This window comes from Ruditapes philippinarum, unplaced genomic scaffold (assembly GCF_026571515.1).
Source record: "Ruditapes philippinarum isolate M1 unplaced genomic scaffold, ASM2657151v2 ctg433_1_1_1_1, whole genome shotgun sequence".
Lineage (NCBI taxonomy): Eukaryota > Metazoa > Mollusca > Bivalvia > Venerida > Veneridae > Ruditapes > Ruditapes philippinarum.
Genome location: NW_026852332.1, coordinates 307,422 through 324,257, shown reverse-complemented (window position 1 = coordinate 324,257; position 16,836 = coordinate 307,422). Strand labels below are relative to the sequence as shown.

General features: G+C 30.6%; 1 protein-coding gene across 2 annotated transcripts; it reads left to right on the top strand.

The window, feature by feature from the left end:
* The first annotated feature begins 1,333 nt into the window (after nt 1-1,333).
* Nucleotides 1,334-10,179, top strand: LOC132757005 (coatomer subunit zeta-1-like). Of its 2 annotated transcripts, XM_060748176.1 has the most exons (8): nt 1,334-1,449; nt 3,265-3,333; nt 3,856-3,937; nt 5,069-5,160; nt 6,017-6,150; nt 6,800-6,890; nt 8,504-8,524; nt 10,126-10,179. In XM_060748176.1, exons 1-8 carry the CDS (start codon nt 1,432-1,434, stop codon nt 10,162-10,164), a joined length of 546 nt encoding a protein of 181 aa, XP_060604159.1. In that variant the 5' UTR covers nt 1,334-1,431; the 3' UTR covers nt 10,165-10,179. The 2 variants fall into 2 exon arrangements, with proteins under 2 accessions (XP_060604159.1, XP_060604168.1); XM_060748185.1 differs by lacking the exon at nt 8,504-8,524.
* The last annotated feature ends 6,657 nt before the right edge of the window (nt 10,180-16,836 follow it).

Here is a 16,836-nt window from a genome sequence, read left to right as displayed (position 1 = left end):
TGATGTACTTTCGAGTGCACATTTTAAAATGCACATTCTATATTTTCCAGAAAATTTCAGACCTTTCTTCGAAACTTTCATTTCATACGAATATGAATAAGGTTGCATAATGTATAGTAGAAACCATAAAAAAACCTTAAACTGTTAATTTTGAAACATTTTAACAGGTAAAATTTCACATTAATGCTTTGTATTTTATCTTTAAAAAAGTTTTTTTCTTTTAAAAAGCACTTATTGCAAATTCGGATATATATCATCATCACATTCAAGGGGCTATTTATAATTTATCTGTAGATTTACTTACTACCTCTAAACTGATTCAGTAATACATGTATCAAAATCTTCTGCATGACCCTGAGTATAGACTATTACACACTGTGTCCAACAGATACATGTACCTCAATGCACGTGCGCGTTTTGACTGACGGTGTTTTATGACTTGAAGATTAGCTGGGGCCCAGGCTCCAATTAGTAAGGATTTAGAGAACAATACTTATCTTCGACCACTTTTTCTTGATATTTTAAATTGTATGTCACAAAAAAAATCAAAAAAAAAATCACAAAACCAGTATGCATGAAGAATGAGAATTAGCCTCTATACAGCTGTTATATTTTTTATGATGTTCTATTTATATGTTTAAATGAGATTCATAATTGTATAGTAAATGTAAATATGATCAGAAATCATACCCTGTTTTGATCGAATCTTTAATAGTATTTTACACACAGAATAAAAGATGTATATCTAGATAGTGCATATTTAGTTGGATCCACGTGAAATTATTGAAACAAATAATTTATTATCTTAGATCTACGTGTTATAGTTTTCAACAGAAGAAAGTGAAATAAATGGTAATGTAACGATTCGCCACAAGAATTATTAATGGACTTAATTAAGGACTTATTTTCAGTTAGTTTGAGAGTTAATTATCTTTGAAAAATTTGGCAATTGGATTATATATTTATATATTATATTTATGATATATAAATGATAGTAGTAAACATAATAATTTACGTACTTCAGCTAATCTCAGTGTTAAGTTAAAAAGAAAGGAAACGAAAAAGAGAGCATTATTTAAAAAGATATAAATAAATAGATATACATAAGTAGTTATGCAAAGATATATAATATTTATCAAATTAGAAACGGTACGTAACATGCTCAACATTGTAATCAAATCATGTTTTAAACACCTTAAAAAATTTCATTTATATAAAAAGTCAGTTTAGAAATTAATTTTGTTGTGAACTTTAGTACAGAGTTTTAGATTTCAATTTTTGCAAAATAAAGTTTCCCAACGCGTTACCCTAATTTTCCACGCTTTTATTATTCTTTATTATTCTTATAATTATGGTACGACACAGTACGGCAAATACCTACGATCAAATAATCAAGCGTCTATGTGACACTTCCACGTCAAAAACTAAAACATGGATTCTCAAGTTTTGGTATGATTTTTAAACAATATGTCCACTTTTTCGCTTTATATGAATAGAAATATCGAGTTTTTCATTTAATTTTATTTTGATTAAGTATTCTGTACGATTACTTCAAAAGAGTCTGTGTAGGATGGTCCCCTACTTTATACTTTTCAGATCTATCTATTTTTATTATCAAGAAATTCACAAACACTTGACTTGGGGGTTATGTGCAAGGCTCCCCTTCTTGACCCGTACTTGTATACACCATGTCTATTTTTATCTTGCAAACCGTGCGTCAAACCGCCTCTGTGGTCAAGTTGTTAGAGTCAATGACTTCTAATCCAGTTACCTCTCTGGCGTGGGTTTGATCCCCGGGTGATGCTTTGGAAGTTTAGCGCGGAGGAAGGTAGTCTAGTACTGGTGTAACTCTCCAGGAACGATGGTTAGGAAACTACCCGCCTATATGACTGAAATACTGTTGGGAAAAGGCGTAAAATGAAACAAACAAACAAAACAAAGGCAAACCTTACATCAAAATATTTTGCATATTATTACGACCTGGTCACATGTCTTGAACATAAAACTTGTTTTCCGCTATTTTGACGTTTAAAAAAAGTCCCTAAAATATCATAATTTCAAAAAGATAACAACGTACAATTTCCTTTGATGTGAGACGACTGGAATGAGTTTCAGCACTGTTTTGCGCTTTCATTTTAATGCAGAGAACCAGACATAATTATCTAACGAATAAAACATGTGCATTTGTTTACACGGAATCATCACATCCGGAGGAATTTCATCCAGCCAGTTTGATAACCATGTGAAATTATAAAGAAACATAATTCAAGTAAAATGAAATGTAAAAATCTTATCGTAAAAAAGAAATAAAATTGTTCTATATTTTTTATTGTTTACCGAAAAAAAAGACCATGCGTAGGTGTGTGAGACGATAACAACGTACATTTTCATTCATTAAACTTTCTATACGAAATTTTCTGTTTCCCTACGATTTTTCCGCTGTACGTTGGGGAAACATTCCAGTTGTCATGAATTCGCAAACAAACATGTGACACGGTTAAGAAAATTTAAGTAAATGTGCAAAGCTTGGAAGAAAGGTACAATCGGATAGTAACATATGTTTATTTATTAGAAGAATATATACCTCGACTGATTTACACAAAAAAGAAATGGCATGCGATAATATAAAAGCTTGAAATTCATGTAGGTCAGTTGTGTTTATATTTCGAAGCTTGGTATGTTTAGGAAATTCAAGCGTTGGTAAAAAATTGACTTTATTAAAATGTTATGAAATTCTATTCAAACTTGTTTATGTGTTAGACACTTAACTGTCTCATACTAATATAAGCAAAAATTTAAAACTAATTCTTGTAATAAATAATACTTTTAGTTTTTAATATTCAGTGTCTGTGAAGAATTTCATGAAATTTAACTTGAACTAATTTTATTTTGATAAAACATGCCGTCTGTACATGGGTATTTATTTAATATATATTATTGTGAATTATGGAATTTTTTAGTTGAACAATAAGATATGAAAGGAGAAAAAGTCCAATAGTATAAGTAAATGTAAGCATGGTTAAGTTAAGTCTCAATATTATGTTTGCAAGACTTTACACCTCCTGGACTCCAATTTTACAAACTGATATTACATAGATGTTGGTCAATTTGTTGGCAAGGTTAAGTTAAGCTCCAGTTTATAGTATCATTGTGCCTAAAAACCCAATACATAAAAAGACCAATTCAAGCAATAAAAAATTGATTACCTTTTAACTTGGTAGTTTGCATGTGATGCAAAACATGTATACTCTTTTTATCTTGCAGGAACCATCTTTGTACTCTGTAAAAGCCATCATGATTTTAGATAATGATGGAAACAGACTAATGGCAAAGGTAAGAACGAAGAGCTAATAAGTATCATTTAGTGTAAATTTAGTTTTTGTTTATATACTTATCCTGGTAGACTTAAGGTAGTATAATTATAGTAGTACAAGTAGTAGTGGCAAATTCAAATAAGTTCAATTGAGAGAAGGTTCCTAAAATTATGCAGGAATTCATGTCTTGCAAGTCCCAATTTGTTGCACAGAGAGATACCCTAGGTCCTAAACAGCATGAATTAAATGGTCCTGATAATGGAAGTTATTTGTTGACCGAAATATAATAAATTCATTTGAAATAATATTTATATGCTCATACTTTCATTTCCCTTATTGTTATAGTTTTTGTTAAACTTATTATAAATTTGAAACTGAATAGATTTCATGAATAGATTAACACAGTTTTGATTTGTTTTGGTTCAGTTTGTTCTTGATTTTTGATTTTATGTGACTATTTTTGCAGTACCAATAATTTTTAAATACTTACACAGCCAACAAATATGGTGTATGGTCTCATTGTTTATATTTTCTCTTTTAGTACTTTGATGATCAATTTCCATCAGCAAAAGAACAGAAGACATTCGAAAAGAACCTGTTCAATAAAACACATAGAGCAAACGGTAAGTGGGTTTATCTTATATCTATGAAATTAATGATCTGATGAAAAAAACTGTCATTCTCATACTGAAGAAATTTATACTTCAAGATCAGTTTTTCCGCAGTTCCGAAGTTGTTACATGTACGTCACAATTGTGAAAGAATGTACATAATAGAAAGAGAATTTATATTGGCATGCTATTTAAGAGGATAACATCCTTCTTCAGTGTTTTTTTTCTCTACCTTGGCAATGGTGCTGGTACCAGACTGATTGGGAAAAAATGCGATATTTTGACTTGAATTGGGAAATTTTTTAATGCATTTTTTCAGCTACAAATAATATTAGAAATCATGAATAAAGATAGCTAACAGCCTCCACTGTCCAGGTAGAACTATTGTGTGGTGATTTAAATGAATATGTTCGATTTAAATGATTTCAGAGAAATCACTTGGCCTTGTGGAAATTTTGAACAACCATTTTGGGAATTTAAACATTGGAAATTGGGAATTTTAATGTCTATATTGTATTGGGAACAGTACCGTTTTAGGGTAGTAGTTATATAAAGAAAAAAACACTGCTCTTTTTGCATAAAGCTGTATTTCACACTTACACTGACTGCAGTCTAGTAGGAATACAACTTTTAACAATATATTTGAGTGTGATATAACCCAGGCAAGAGAATAACTCGCTCATTTCCTAGAAATTTTTATTAGATTACTATACGTTACTTACATGATAAATCAATCTGAGTTGCTTAAGCGTTGTAACATACTAAAAAAGGTTAGTTTGAATTTTGCAAGTTATCAAACTACATTTAATGTGACTTTCATATGGAAATCATAGATTTTATTGAAATTATTCAATTGTCATAAAATACCCCAGAGTGAACCATATATTCTTCACATACATGTAAGATAGTTTGTATTCAACCTGCTTTTGCCTGAATGCTTGGCAGTCTTCCTGCACCACTAAAGCTGGAATAAAAGCTGGAAAGTCACCATAGGTTCTTAAACTTATCAATGCTCAAAACCTAAATAAACAGAGAAAACACCTTTGAATATAATTTTGAAGGTAAATATCATATTGTCATCATTTAATGCATATTTGTAATAATGTCCCAAGAGTTGATAAATGTTTTTACTTTGTATTTCAGCTGAAATTATCATGTTTGAAGGATTGACTTGTGTATATAGAAGTAATGTAGATCTCTTCTTTTATGTTGTTGGCAGTACCAATGAAAATGAGGTATGTCAATTCATAAAATGTTTTCAGATTTGGTTTTTGTATGACTTAAAGGTAACTTTTGGTTTAGCATAGTACTACATGTGTGGGGTGCAGTATCTATCTGTAAATATATGTTTGTGCTGTTTTTAATTTGCAAAGATGATAATTTAACCTTGGAGCCAGGTTTTTTTAATGCATATTATCCATTTGTATTGTATTTTTAATAGAGTATTGACTTTAAAGTTATGATATTTTAAATGGATATTTATTGATGCTGTTAAATTGTGATTGCACCTTCACATATTTAGCTTGGCTGTAGGTATAGATATTCAACAAATTTGAATAGATGTGATAAGAATATTAAGTTGATATCTGATATAGAAGTTCATATTTAAGAAGAAGATAATGTATAAAAAAAATGTTGAACAAAAATCTTGCAGCATAAAATATTCTGTGACATCATGAATGAAATTTCTCAATTTATACGTCTTATCTTCTTATTTTTAAGCAGTAATATATTAATCTGATAATGCAGTTAACTTCTTTGAAACGAAAGTGATCTGCACCGTCCAGGAATTGAACCCGGGTCGCCTGTTTCACAGTCCAATGCTCTACCTACTGAGCTAACCGGACGGCTGATGAGCCGGAACAATTTATACAGGGTTTCATAGGGCCTTCTTTCAATGGTAAAAGTTAACTGTTGAAGTATTACCTTAACAGTGCTTGTGAGTCTGAACAGTGAACAATGAACAGAATCTTACAAAGCGCGATTCTCTTTGATTGGTATACTTAGAATGTCTCTATATGACCTTCTTATTGTTAATATGACCTTCAAACCAAATGTTATGAAGTTTGAAATTGACTGTTTTTGTTTCAGCTTATTCTAGCCAGTGTTCTGAATGCATTTTACGACTCTATATGTCAGATATTGAGAAGAAATGTTGAAAAAAGAGCTTTGTTAGAAAATATGGATGCTGGATTCCTAGTTATGGACGAAATTTGTGATGGAGGGTAAATTTATAGTGATCTTCGTTAATTGCATTGAAGTATATTGAATGTTCAGTGCACTGTTCACTGTTCGCTGTTGGTGTAACAAATATAATACTATAAACCATATATTATATGGTTCACTAAATTTGAACCTTCCTTATGTTGTAAAAATGTGTATACAAAGGGTTTTATCTAAATGCCTGTTTGAATGGCTTCAATCTTGTTATTTTAATAGTGAGTAAAAACTACCAATTAAGGCTATGAATTAGAAAGCATATATTAGAATATTACTGTACCGAAAACAACTCAAATTTCCTTTTTTTGCCATGAAAGCAAAAAGTTTACCTTGTGACTTAAATTTATTACTCTTTCTTAAATTCCACCAAAAGTATTTATTATTTTGTATGCAAAATTCTTCTCAAATGTAATTTGTGTAATGGATTGGCCCTGCTTTGAATTTGGAATAGTCCATTTGAAGTTAAAGGGATTTCAAAATCAAAATATGAAAATTGAATTACCAACTGTATATAGTCTGGTCAGGTCTGAAGTCAAGTCAGACTACACAGACTGTGAGGTCTAATCATTTCCAGTTTTAGCAGTATAAGGCCTTTTTTATCAGTTTGAGTATCTAAAATAATAGAAATGATAAATAGATAATTTCTTTTTTTAGAATTATTTTGGATTGTGACAGCTCCAGCATTGTATCTAAAGTTGCAATAAAAACAGACGATATACCCATTGGGGAACAAACAGTTTCACAGGTAAGGGGAGAGAACTCTCACAGTGTCGATAGATTGTTTTCATTGTATATGCTAGATGTCTTTAATATACACCTATATGTTTTGTAATTTGTAATGTCGATATAAGATAATTTGCTTGAACCCATTTTGTAGATTGAATTAGATTTATGCATGCTAATATAGTGATATACTATCAATTTATATCATCTTTATATACTTGTTTAATATTTAATGTAGTTACATTTGTATGTTTTCTTTTAATGAAATAAAGATAATTAACATAATGGACTTTATATACTGCAAAATCAGTATTATTTGTGGGAAACTAATTTTCGTGGTTTTCGTGGGTACTGGTAGGTCAATCCACAAATTTAAGATTGAACGAAATTTCATCTCATCTACAGTAAGATTATTTTGCATCTTTGCAGTGAATAAGATGGGTATACTTTATTTATAAAGAACTACTGAAAAATCAGAAATTTTATCGAGGGATCAAATCTGGCTATTTCTGAAATTTATTTCTTTGCCAAAATAAATGTTTGCTATTTATCTGAGTATCATATGAATATAACCATTGCCAATAAGTCTTAAATGTTGATTTTGACCTTACAAAACATCAAATTTTACAGTAGGCTAATATTTAAAGCCCTACAGTCTGTCAAGACACAAGAAGAATAAAAAAGTACAAGAAAAGTTTGAAAATCTAGGACTTTTTGCTTCAACATCAGGGGCTGATATAAGTCCCCATTTCAAATCTAACCTAGTCTCTTTTTTACAATTTGTAAAAAAAAACCTAAACAGGGGCTGAAAAATAAAGCTGTTTGGACTCCTGAGAATGTAAATCAGAGACTAAAATAAATACAGGTTTCATGATCATGCACATGAATAAAATCGAAAATTAAATATCAGGCAGCATTTTTTACTTTTATGAATTTCTCAAATGTTCCTAATCTAGAAAAAGTCCGGGTTTCCTTGCTTGTTTTTAGATAGCCACAAAGTGTTTTATTAAATCTTGCATGTTAAGATTCTAACATGTGTGACATCTGACTGTCTAAATAATATCTCATTACTATGATTTATGGTCGGTAATAATTCTACAGTTTGTTGTCAGGGCTATAATTCTACAGTTTGTTGTCAGGGCAATAATTTTACAGTTTTTTGTCAGTATAATAATTCTACAATTTGTTATCAGGGCAATCATTCTACAGTTTGTTGTCAGGGCAATAATTATACAGTTTGTTGTCAGGGCAATAATTCTACAGTTTGTTGTCAGTATAATAATTCTTCAATTTGTTGTCAGGGCAATCATTCTACAGTTTGTTGTCAGGGCAATAATTCTACAGTTTGTTGTCAGGGCAATAATTCTACAGTTTTTTTTGTCAGTATAATAAGTCAACAATTTGTTGTCAGGGCAATCATTCTACAGTTTGTTGTCGGGGCAATAGTTCTACAGTTTGTTGTCCGGGCAAAAATATATAATTCCTCAGTTTGTTATCAGAGCTTCTACAGTTTGTTATCAGGGCAATAATGTATAATTCTATGATTTTTTTGTCGAAGCAATTTTATTGTTATTAGCTTTATTAATAGAAAAAGAGTGTGCTAATTTAATACATTCCATTACTTCTAAATGAAAGCAATTGAAGTCCAAACTTGAGGTAAGTTCTGACTTTAGGGGGCATTCAAGTTTTGAATTTCTTAGTGTTATAAGGTACAACATAGAATATGTTTGAAAATGACTTTAAAAGTCTTACCCAAGTGGAACCTTGTAGAAAAATTGCATTTGTAGTTATTTTATAGAAATAATCTGTGGGATATACTAGATATTCTGAACATTGATTTTTATTTTTTCGTTTAACTTAATAATTATTTATATATTATGATTTATTACTGATGGGAATGAAAGCAGTCTTCTGAATCATTGTCGAAAATTAAGTGGCATGATTTGTAACAAACAACTGACATGATTTCTAATATATATTACTGACATCATTTGTAGTACACTACTGACATTAATTTTAAAATATTACTGAAATCATTAGTAGATACTACCGACATAATTAATCAAATACTACTCATGTGTATTGTAACAAACTATTGACATTATTTGTATAATAATACTGACATTATTTGTATAATACTACTGACATTATTTGTATAATGCTTCTGGCATTATTTTTTTAATACTACTGACATTATTTATATAACACTACTGACATTTTTGTAACACACTACTGACATTATTTGCACAATACTACTGCCACAATTTCTATAATGCTACTGACATTATTTGTATTATACTACTGACATCATTTGTATAATACTACTGACATTATTTGTATAATACTGCTGACATTATTTGTATAATACTGCTGACATTTGTATGATACTACTAACATTATTTGTAAAAAAAACCTACTGACACCATTTGTAATTTTTATAACATGATTTGTACCATTTGACTGACTTGGCTTGTAACATACCTGATATTATTCAAACCTCTGGGCATCCATGGCTGAGTGGTTAAGGTCATTGACTTCAAACCACTTGCCCCTCATCACTGTGTGTTCGAATTCCAGCAGGGACTTCAGAGTCTTTTATGTAATGAAGGTTTCCAGCTAGCTTACGGAACATCGGTGGTTCTACTAATGTGCCTGTTTGTGCACATGAGGTCTTCCACCACTAAAGCTGGAACGTCGCCATACATGTATGACCTACTTTGTGCCGGTGTGACATAAAACCCAATCAAACAAACATATTCATACCTTGCATATTTTTATTGCAATACATATATGTCTGCATGACCCCAATCTGTCAAATTAGAACTATTAGAATAGTGTCATGGATGTGGAATTGATTTAAGCTTAAAAATGGTTCTTTATCTAGGTACAAAAATTAGGTCTTGTTTATCAATTCTGATTGAGTTATGAAATTTAATGTAAACCAGTGTGCATTTGATTAGGCTATATTTTTTACTGTTTTTGTAAAACAAGAATCATAAAAATTAACAACATACATGCATGTAATCATGGTTTTTGCATTAAGTTTACTTAATTTTTATTTTGAATATTTTTTTTATTTATAAGTAATAACTATAATATTTAAAACTTGTTCACTTTACTTATTTATCCTATACTTATTTAAAAGAAGAACAACAATGAAAACAACATTATAACAACAATTGTAAGCATTCTTGAGGAGCAAAATGATCTCTTTGTTTATGATGATAAATATTAGAGATTTTATTTTTGCATTATAGATGCCTTTAAACCTAGGAAAGCAGGTAAGCCCAAAATAGGCCCTACATGTATTGTGGGGGCTTTGGTTTAATTTGGGCACCCAATAGCTTTCAGTTAAAAATAATGATGAATTTTATATTAGCTGTAGACAGTTTAGTGTAATAACTATTGACATTTGACATATGAACCTTGTGGTTTATGGCGTTGACTTCAAACCACTTGTCCCTCACGGCTATGGGTTTGAATCCTGATAGGGACTTTGGATTCATGCCTGTTTAGGGAATATTAGTGTTTACACTCAGGTGTGCGTAAGTGCCTTGAATAGAGCACAAAAAGTGCACCAGTTCTGAGGACTTCCTCCACCAGTTAAGCTGGAAATCAATACTGTGAAAGTGTGACATAAATTGCAACAATATTTTTTTAAAGAATAGGTTAATAAAAAGTTAGTACTAACTAATGAGAAAATATTGTAATAAACTAAGAGCTGCTCTTGCCTTCTTCTGACAGATTTTGTAATACTTATTTTTATATGCCCGAAAGAATTTCGGACATATTATGTTATACCCCCTGGCGTCTGTCCGTCCGTCCGTCTGTCCGTCCGTTAGCAATTTGGTTTCCGGAGCATAACTTAAGTTCCATTTGGCCCAAAATATTCAGACTTCATAGGATGATTGTCCATATTGGGTAAAAGACCCCTATTGATTTTGGGGTCAGAAGGTCAAAGGTCAAGGTCACTATGACCTTAAAACTGAAAACAGTTTCCGGAGCATAACTTAAGTTCCATTTGGCCTACAGGGTTCAAACTTCATAGGATGATTGTCCATATTGGGTGGAAGACCCCTTTAGATTTTGGGGTCAGAAGGTCAAAGGTCAAGGTCACTATGACCTTAAAACTGAAAACAGTTTCCGGAGCATAACTTAAGTTCCATTTGGCCCACAGTGTTCAAACTTCATAGGATGATTGTCCATATTGGGTAGAAGACCCCTATTGATTTTGGGGTCACAAGGTCAAAGGTCAAGGTCACTATGACCTTAAAACTGAAAACAGTTTCCGGAGCATAACTTAAGTTCCATTTGGCCCACAGTGTTCAAACTTCATAGGATGATTGTCCATATTGGGTAGAAGACCCCTATTGATTTTGGGGTCACAAGGTCAAAGGTCAAGGTCACTATGACCTTAAAACTGAAAACAGTTTTCGGAGCATAACTTAAGTTCCATTTGGCCCACAGTGTTCAAACTTCATAGGATGATTGTCCATATTGGGTAGAAGACCCCTATTGATTTTGGGGTCACAAGGTCAAAGGTCAAGGTCACTATTACCTTAAAACTGAAAACAGTTTCCGGAGCATAACTTAAGTTCTATTTGGCCCACAGTGTTCAAACTTCATAGGATGATTGTCCATATTGGGTAGAAGACCCCTATTGATTTTGGGGTCACAAGGTCAAAGGTCAAGGTCACTATTACTTAGAAATTGAAAACAGTTTCTTGAGCATAACTTAAGTTCCATTTAGCCCACAATATTCAAACTTCATAGGATGATTGTCCATATTGGGTAGAAGACCCCTATTGATTTTGGGGTCACAAGGTCAAGGTCACTATTACCTTAAAACTGAAAACAGTTTTCGGAATATAACTTAAGTATCATTTGGCCTACTGTGTTTAAACTTCATAGTATGATTGTCCATATTGGGTAGAAGACCCCTAATGATTTTGGGGTCACAAGGTCAAAGGTCAAGGTCACTTTTACCTTAGAATTGAAAACAGTTTCTGGGGCATAACTTAAAGTTCCATTTGGACCACAATATTGAAACTTTAAAGGAGCATAGTTATTTGAAGGAGGTAATACTTTATTTTACTCCCATGTCTTACAAATGCTTCATCTTTACTAAAAAAAAAAAATCTCTTTCGGGCATATAATGCTCCGCCTAGCGGTGCTCTTGTTAGTTCATTTGATTCATATGAGGGGCAGTGTTTTAGATCTACTCAAAATGATGCAGAGTGACAGATCCTAATCAATGTCAATAGTTATTGCATTGGGGAATATGCAATAAAATTTGGGATTGCTAAAATATGTAGTCTAAAGATGCATAGGAAATTTATACATGTATATAGATTATTATGTTATGAAAAACATGGGGGATGACAAAAGATGCACACTAATGCTTTTAAGGCATTTAATAGTACATGTATAGCTTTCTAGAATAGATAATCTATGCTGAATTTTGTTATGGTAATATTAACATTAATATTCATTATAGCTATACAATGATGGAATGGAAAACTGCAAAAAAATTTATATAATTTTTTGTCAGACTAGGGCTGACCAACTTTCAGTAAATTATGAAAACTGGATGTCGAGCTTGACTTTACAGAAAACTCAGCTGGGTATGAGTGTAACTATGAGCTAGTTTGGTCTTGTGCTGGAAAGGGAGTCCAGTGCTAAGTCTTACTCTGAGATTAAGTTGTTGCTTTGTATAACAGACATCTAGGGTACTTGAACCCATAACCTGCTAGCAGCAAATGGTGCTACCTATTCAACTGGTGCAGACCAACAGACCAGCTGGCACATCTGTGATGTCTGAATCATATCTGCACTGTTTGCTATCCAGTCATTATTCATTTTGAAATTTTCCAAAAAAAAAAATAAGATAAATGGTTTTGTCCAGGTTTACAGATTGACAAGTCCATTTAAGATTTTTTAGCAATTGGTAAATGGGTGTAACACACTATGCACCAGAATATATATTGCACTTCATATATTGCCATCCTTTCTCTAAAGTCTAAACATTTGAATATATACCATAAATTATGTCTTGCAAATAACTTAAACTTGCATAAGACCCATTTTGATAAAAGTCACAAGATTAAGAGGTCTATTACCTTAGACTCACATGTTCATTACCTATCTTCAGTTACAATAGATTCTGTGGCTTCCAATTTTTTAATTATTTTTGAAAATAAATTTTTTTCTAAAAACCAAAAGGTCTTTCCAGTGATTGAGATGTAAATGCATGGGAATGAATTAATAGTTAATAGGTTGTCTCCCTTAGATGCTATATGTCATGACAAATTTGATATGATCAGCTCAAATTGTAGTCAAATTTTAAAAAAAAGGATATGTGGAAAAACTTAACAGCTCAAGGAATGCGCTTATTATAAATGTATTACACAATCACGTATTAGAGGTTAAACTTGTAAGTCAATGTTCAAGACACTTAACTTTAGCATGTATTTAAATTGTAGTGATAGTCATAATGTTTTAGTTAATGTTTCTTGATGATGTAGTGATCTTAATGGTAAAGTAAGTGATAATTCATGTCATAATGATGTAGTGATAGTTAATGTTTTGATGATGTAGTGATTTAATGGTAAAGTAAGTGATGAATTCATGTCATAATGATGTAGTGATAGTTAATGTTTTGATGATGTAGTGATTTTAATGGTAAAGTAAGTGATAATTCATGTCATAATGATGTAGTGATATTTAATGTTTTGATGATGAAGTGGTTTTAATGATACAGTAAGTGATAATTCATGTCATAATGATGTAGTGATAGTTAATGTTTTGATGATGTAGTGATTTTAATGGTAAAGTAAGTGATAATTCATGTCATAATGATGTAGTGATAGTTAATGTTTTGATGATGTAGTGATTTTAATGGTAAAGTAAGTGATGATTCATGTCATAATGATGTAGTGATAGTTAATGTTTTGATGATGTAGTGATCTTAATGGTAAAGTAAGTGATAATTCATGTCATGATCGTTAGTTTTTTTCTGTCCATTTTTTCAAAAGTATTTCTTTTTTTCATGTATATTCCAGGTGAAGTGAATGTATATTTGGGATGGCTTTATTTTAAAAAATGAGATACTTTCATATTGTTCACAATACATTGAATTTTAAAACACATTCATTACAATCTATTGCAACTTTTTTTATTTTTTTACAAAAAATTTTAAGTTTTATGTTTGTTGACATTGTCTTTTGAATATTTCACCTTTTTTTAATTAAAATTGTAATTCAAATTCTTTCACTCTTCACTTTATTTTTTTGCATTTAAGACACATGAGTTTCATTCAAAATTTACAATATCATCTGTTAAAAAGGTTTGCTATGTTTAAATAGATAGGGCCTTTCTTGGACAAAATATTTTTCTCATATTTTTTCAATTCAAAAAAACAATTAGCCCATTGGGGATTTTTCAAGGGTTTTTAACCCAATTTAGGAAGTTTCTTTCCCTTTAAAAAAGTTTTTTTAAAAATTTTACTTTTTTGTTACTTTCTCCACAAATTTTTTTTTGTACTTTTTCCACAAAAATTTTTGTTTACTTTTCTCCCCAAATTTTTTAATTTTTTTCCACAAAATTCTTACTTTACTTCACAAATTCTGTAATTTTTTCTTCACAAAATTTTTTTAAAATTTTTTCCCAAAAAAGGTTTTCTTTGTACTTTTAAAAAATCCAAAACCCAAAGGTTTTCTTTTTTTTATTTTTTTTCCACAAAAATTTATTTTTTCTTCCACAAATTTATTTTTTTTCCCAAGTTTTCTTTTTTTTTTAAAAAACTTTTTTATTTTGGTAGGGGAACCCTTTACCTTTTTTAAAATTAAATTGTTTTCGTTTTTTTTTTTTTTCTTTTTCACATGAAAACAGTAAAGCACATAAAGGCCTTGCTAATCAAATTTGAAGTGGTGGAGGAAATCTATGTAGCATGCATTAAATATTCAAAGAACTGTATAAAATTTCACGTTTTGATAAAAACTCTTGAACATTTTTTTCCAGAGATTTGCAATTTACATTTTATATAGTTACTCATAATGATTATTTAAGATTGTTCAAATGATTATAGTCAACAGTAGAACATTTTATTTGAATAAATAACTGATTAATATTTACTTAAACTGTATTTCATATGTTCTTAACATTGTGGAATCATGGTGTATGATAACTATATGGCCCTAATATTCCTCTTACTGTAATTCTAAATTTTAATTTTATATTTGATCTTCTATTTTTTTTACACTTGTCTAGATTTTGTTGTCTACTTCATTTAAATATTCAAAGTGAATACACCCTTTTAGCAAAGGAATAGACAGTTTTTATTAGGCACTCTGTTGATTGTATATATTTGTTTTTTCGTTTTTTATTTTATTTAATGTATACAAGGTATATTAAAAAGTTAGGATGAGTTTTGAATAAAAGACCAATGTATTTCAATTCACCTTAAATTTTTTTTTGAACATTTATTGAAAAAAATGTTCATATTATTTAAATTTTATTTTTCATGACAAATATTGAAAAAAATGAAGAAAAAAAACACAAAGTATTTTGACAAATGGCATTCTATTGAAAAATTAACTTGCTTGTTCTTTCTTAAAGAAATTGACAGAATCTTTCATACTGTCTTAACTTTTAACCTTTAACTCTTTGAATCTTTGTCACTAGAAAAAAGCCAGGCCAGGCCAGCCTACACATCCATGACTTTTGGCTAACTAACTTTTTAATTTAATTTTTGATATCCCTTAAATTGATCATGAACAGTCCAAAAGTGACACTCCCGGGGTTTTAAAAATTTTTAAAAGATTAAAAATTTTTATTTTTGGAAAATTAAATTAAAAGAAATGAAAAATAAATTTTTAAAAAAAGAAAAAAAACTAAAAAAAAATTTTAAAGAAAAAAAATGTAAAGGAGGTTTTTTTGGGGCAAAAAAAAAAAGGTCTAGCTTGTTATTTTAAAGTTACATTTTAAATCAACACTTCAAAAAGTAGGGACATTTTTGGTCTTGTTTTGTTCGATAAGCATTTTAAAATTGGTGGTTTGTCCTTTTTTTCTTTTTTCCCCTTACTTACGTCCTAATAGCACATCATTTTTTTGACTATATCTTTTGTGTGTTGGGACTTCCCCCTCTTCCATGGGGGGGTTTAAGTTGGGTTGGGTCAAGGTTTCTTGGCTTTTTAAAAAGTTTCCATCTGTTTTTTTCATATTTTTAAAGGAAATATTTTTTGGGCCCCTGACCCCCTTTTTTTTCTTTGTGTTGCCAATATTCTTGTATAAAAATCTCGTCCATATAATTTTTTTATATTACCCATATCGACAGGATTTTTTTTTGCACTGGTGAAAAAATTACCGGCACTCCACTGTTTAAAATTAAGATGCTCCCTTTTTGGCTTTACTTTGTGAAAAAATTGCTGCTTTTTTGGATAAACATTTTGCCACTGTTGAAAATTATATGCTCTATAAAAAAAAAGTATAAAAAAAATATTTAAATTTTTTGAATATAATTTTTTATTGATAAGCAAGAAAAAGAATAACACTGGGTGTTGTTACAGACAGGAAAATTTTTGGCTCGGTTAATTTTCCCTTAAACTCCAGGCCCCAAAAATTTTCCCCCAAAATTTCTTTTTACCCGCAACTATGTACAAAATTCTTATATTATTACTCATAAAGCCTATGATTAGCCTGAATTGAGTCAAGGTCAAGGTGGATTGGGGTCAAGGTAAAGATTTATTGGGGTCAAGTCTAGACAGTTGCTTCAATTTCACTGTATAGTTTCACAATATTTTGTATAGTAGTGTCAAAGCAGCAATTGGGAGTCATTTTCAAGTCACAGATATTTTTATGCCCCCACAATGTGGGAGCATATAGCGTTGCACTTGTCCGTCCGTCCGTCCGTCAGTCCGTCCGTCAGTCCGTCCGTACGTCCCGAAATCTTGTGAACGCAACTCCTCTTA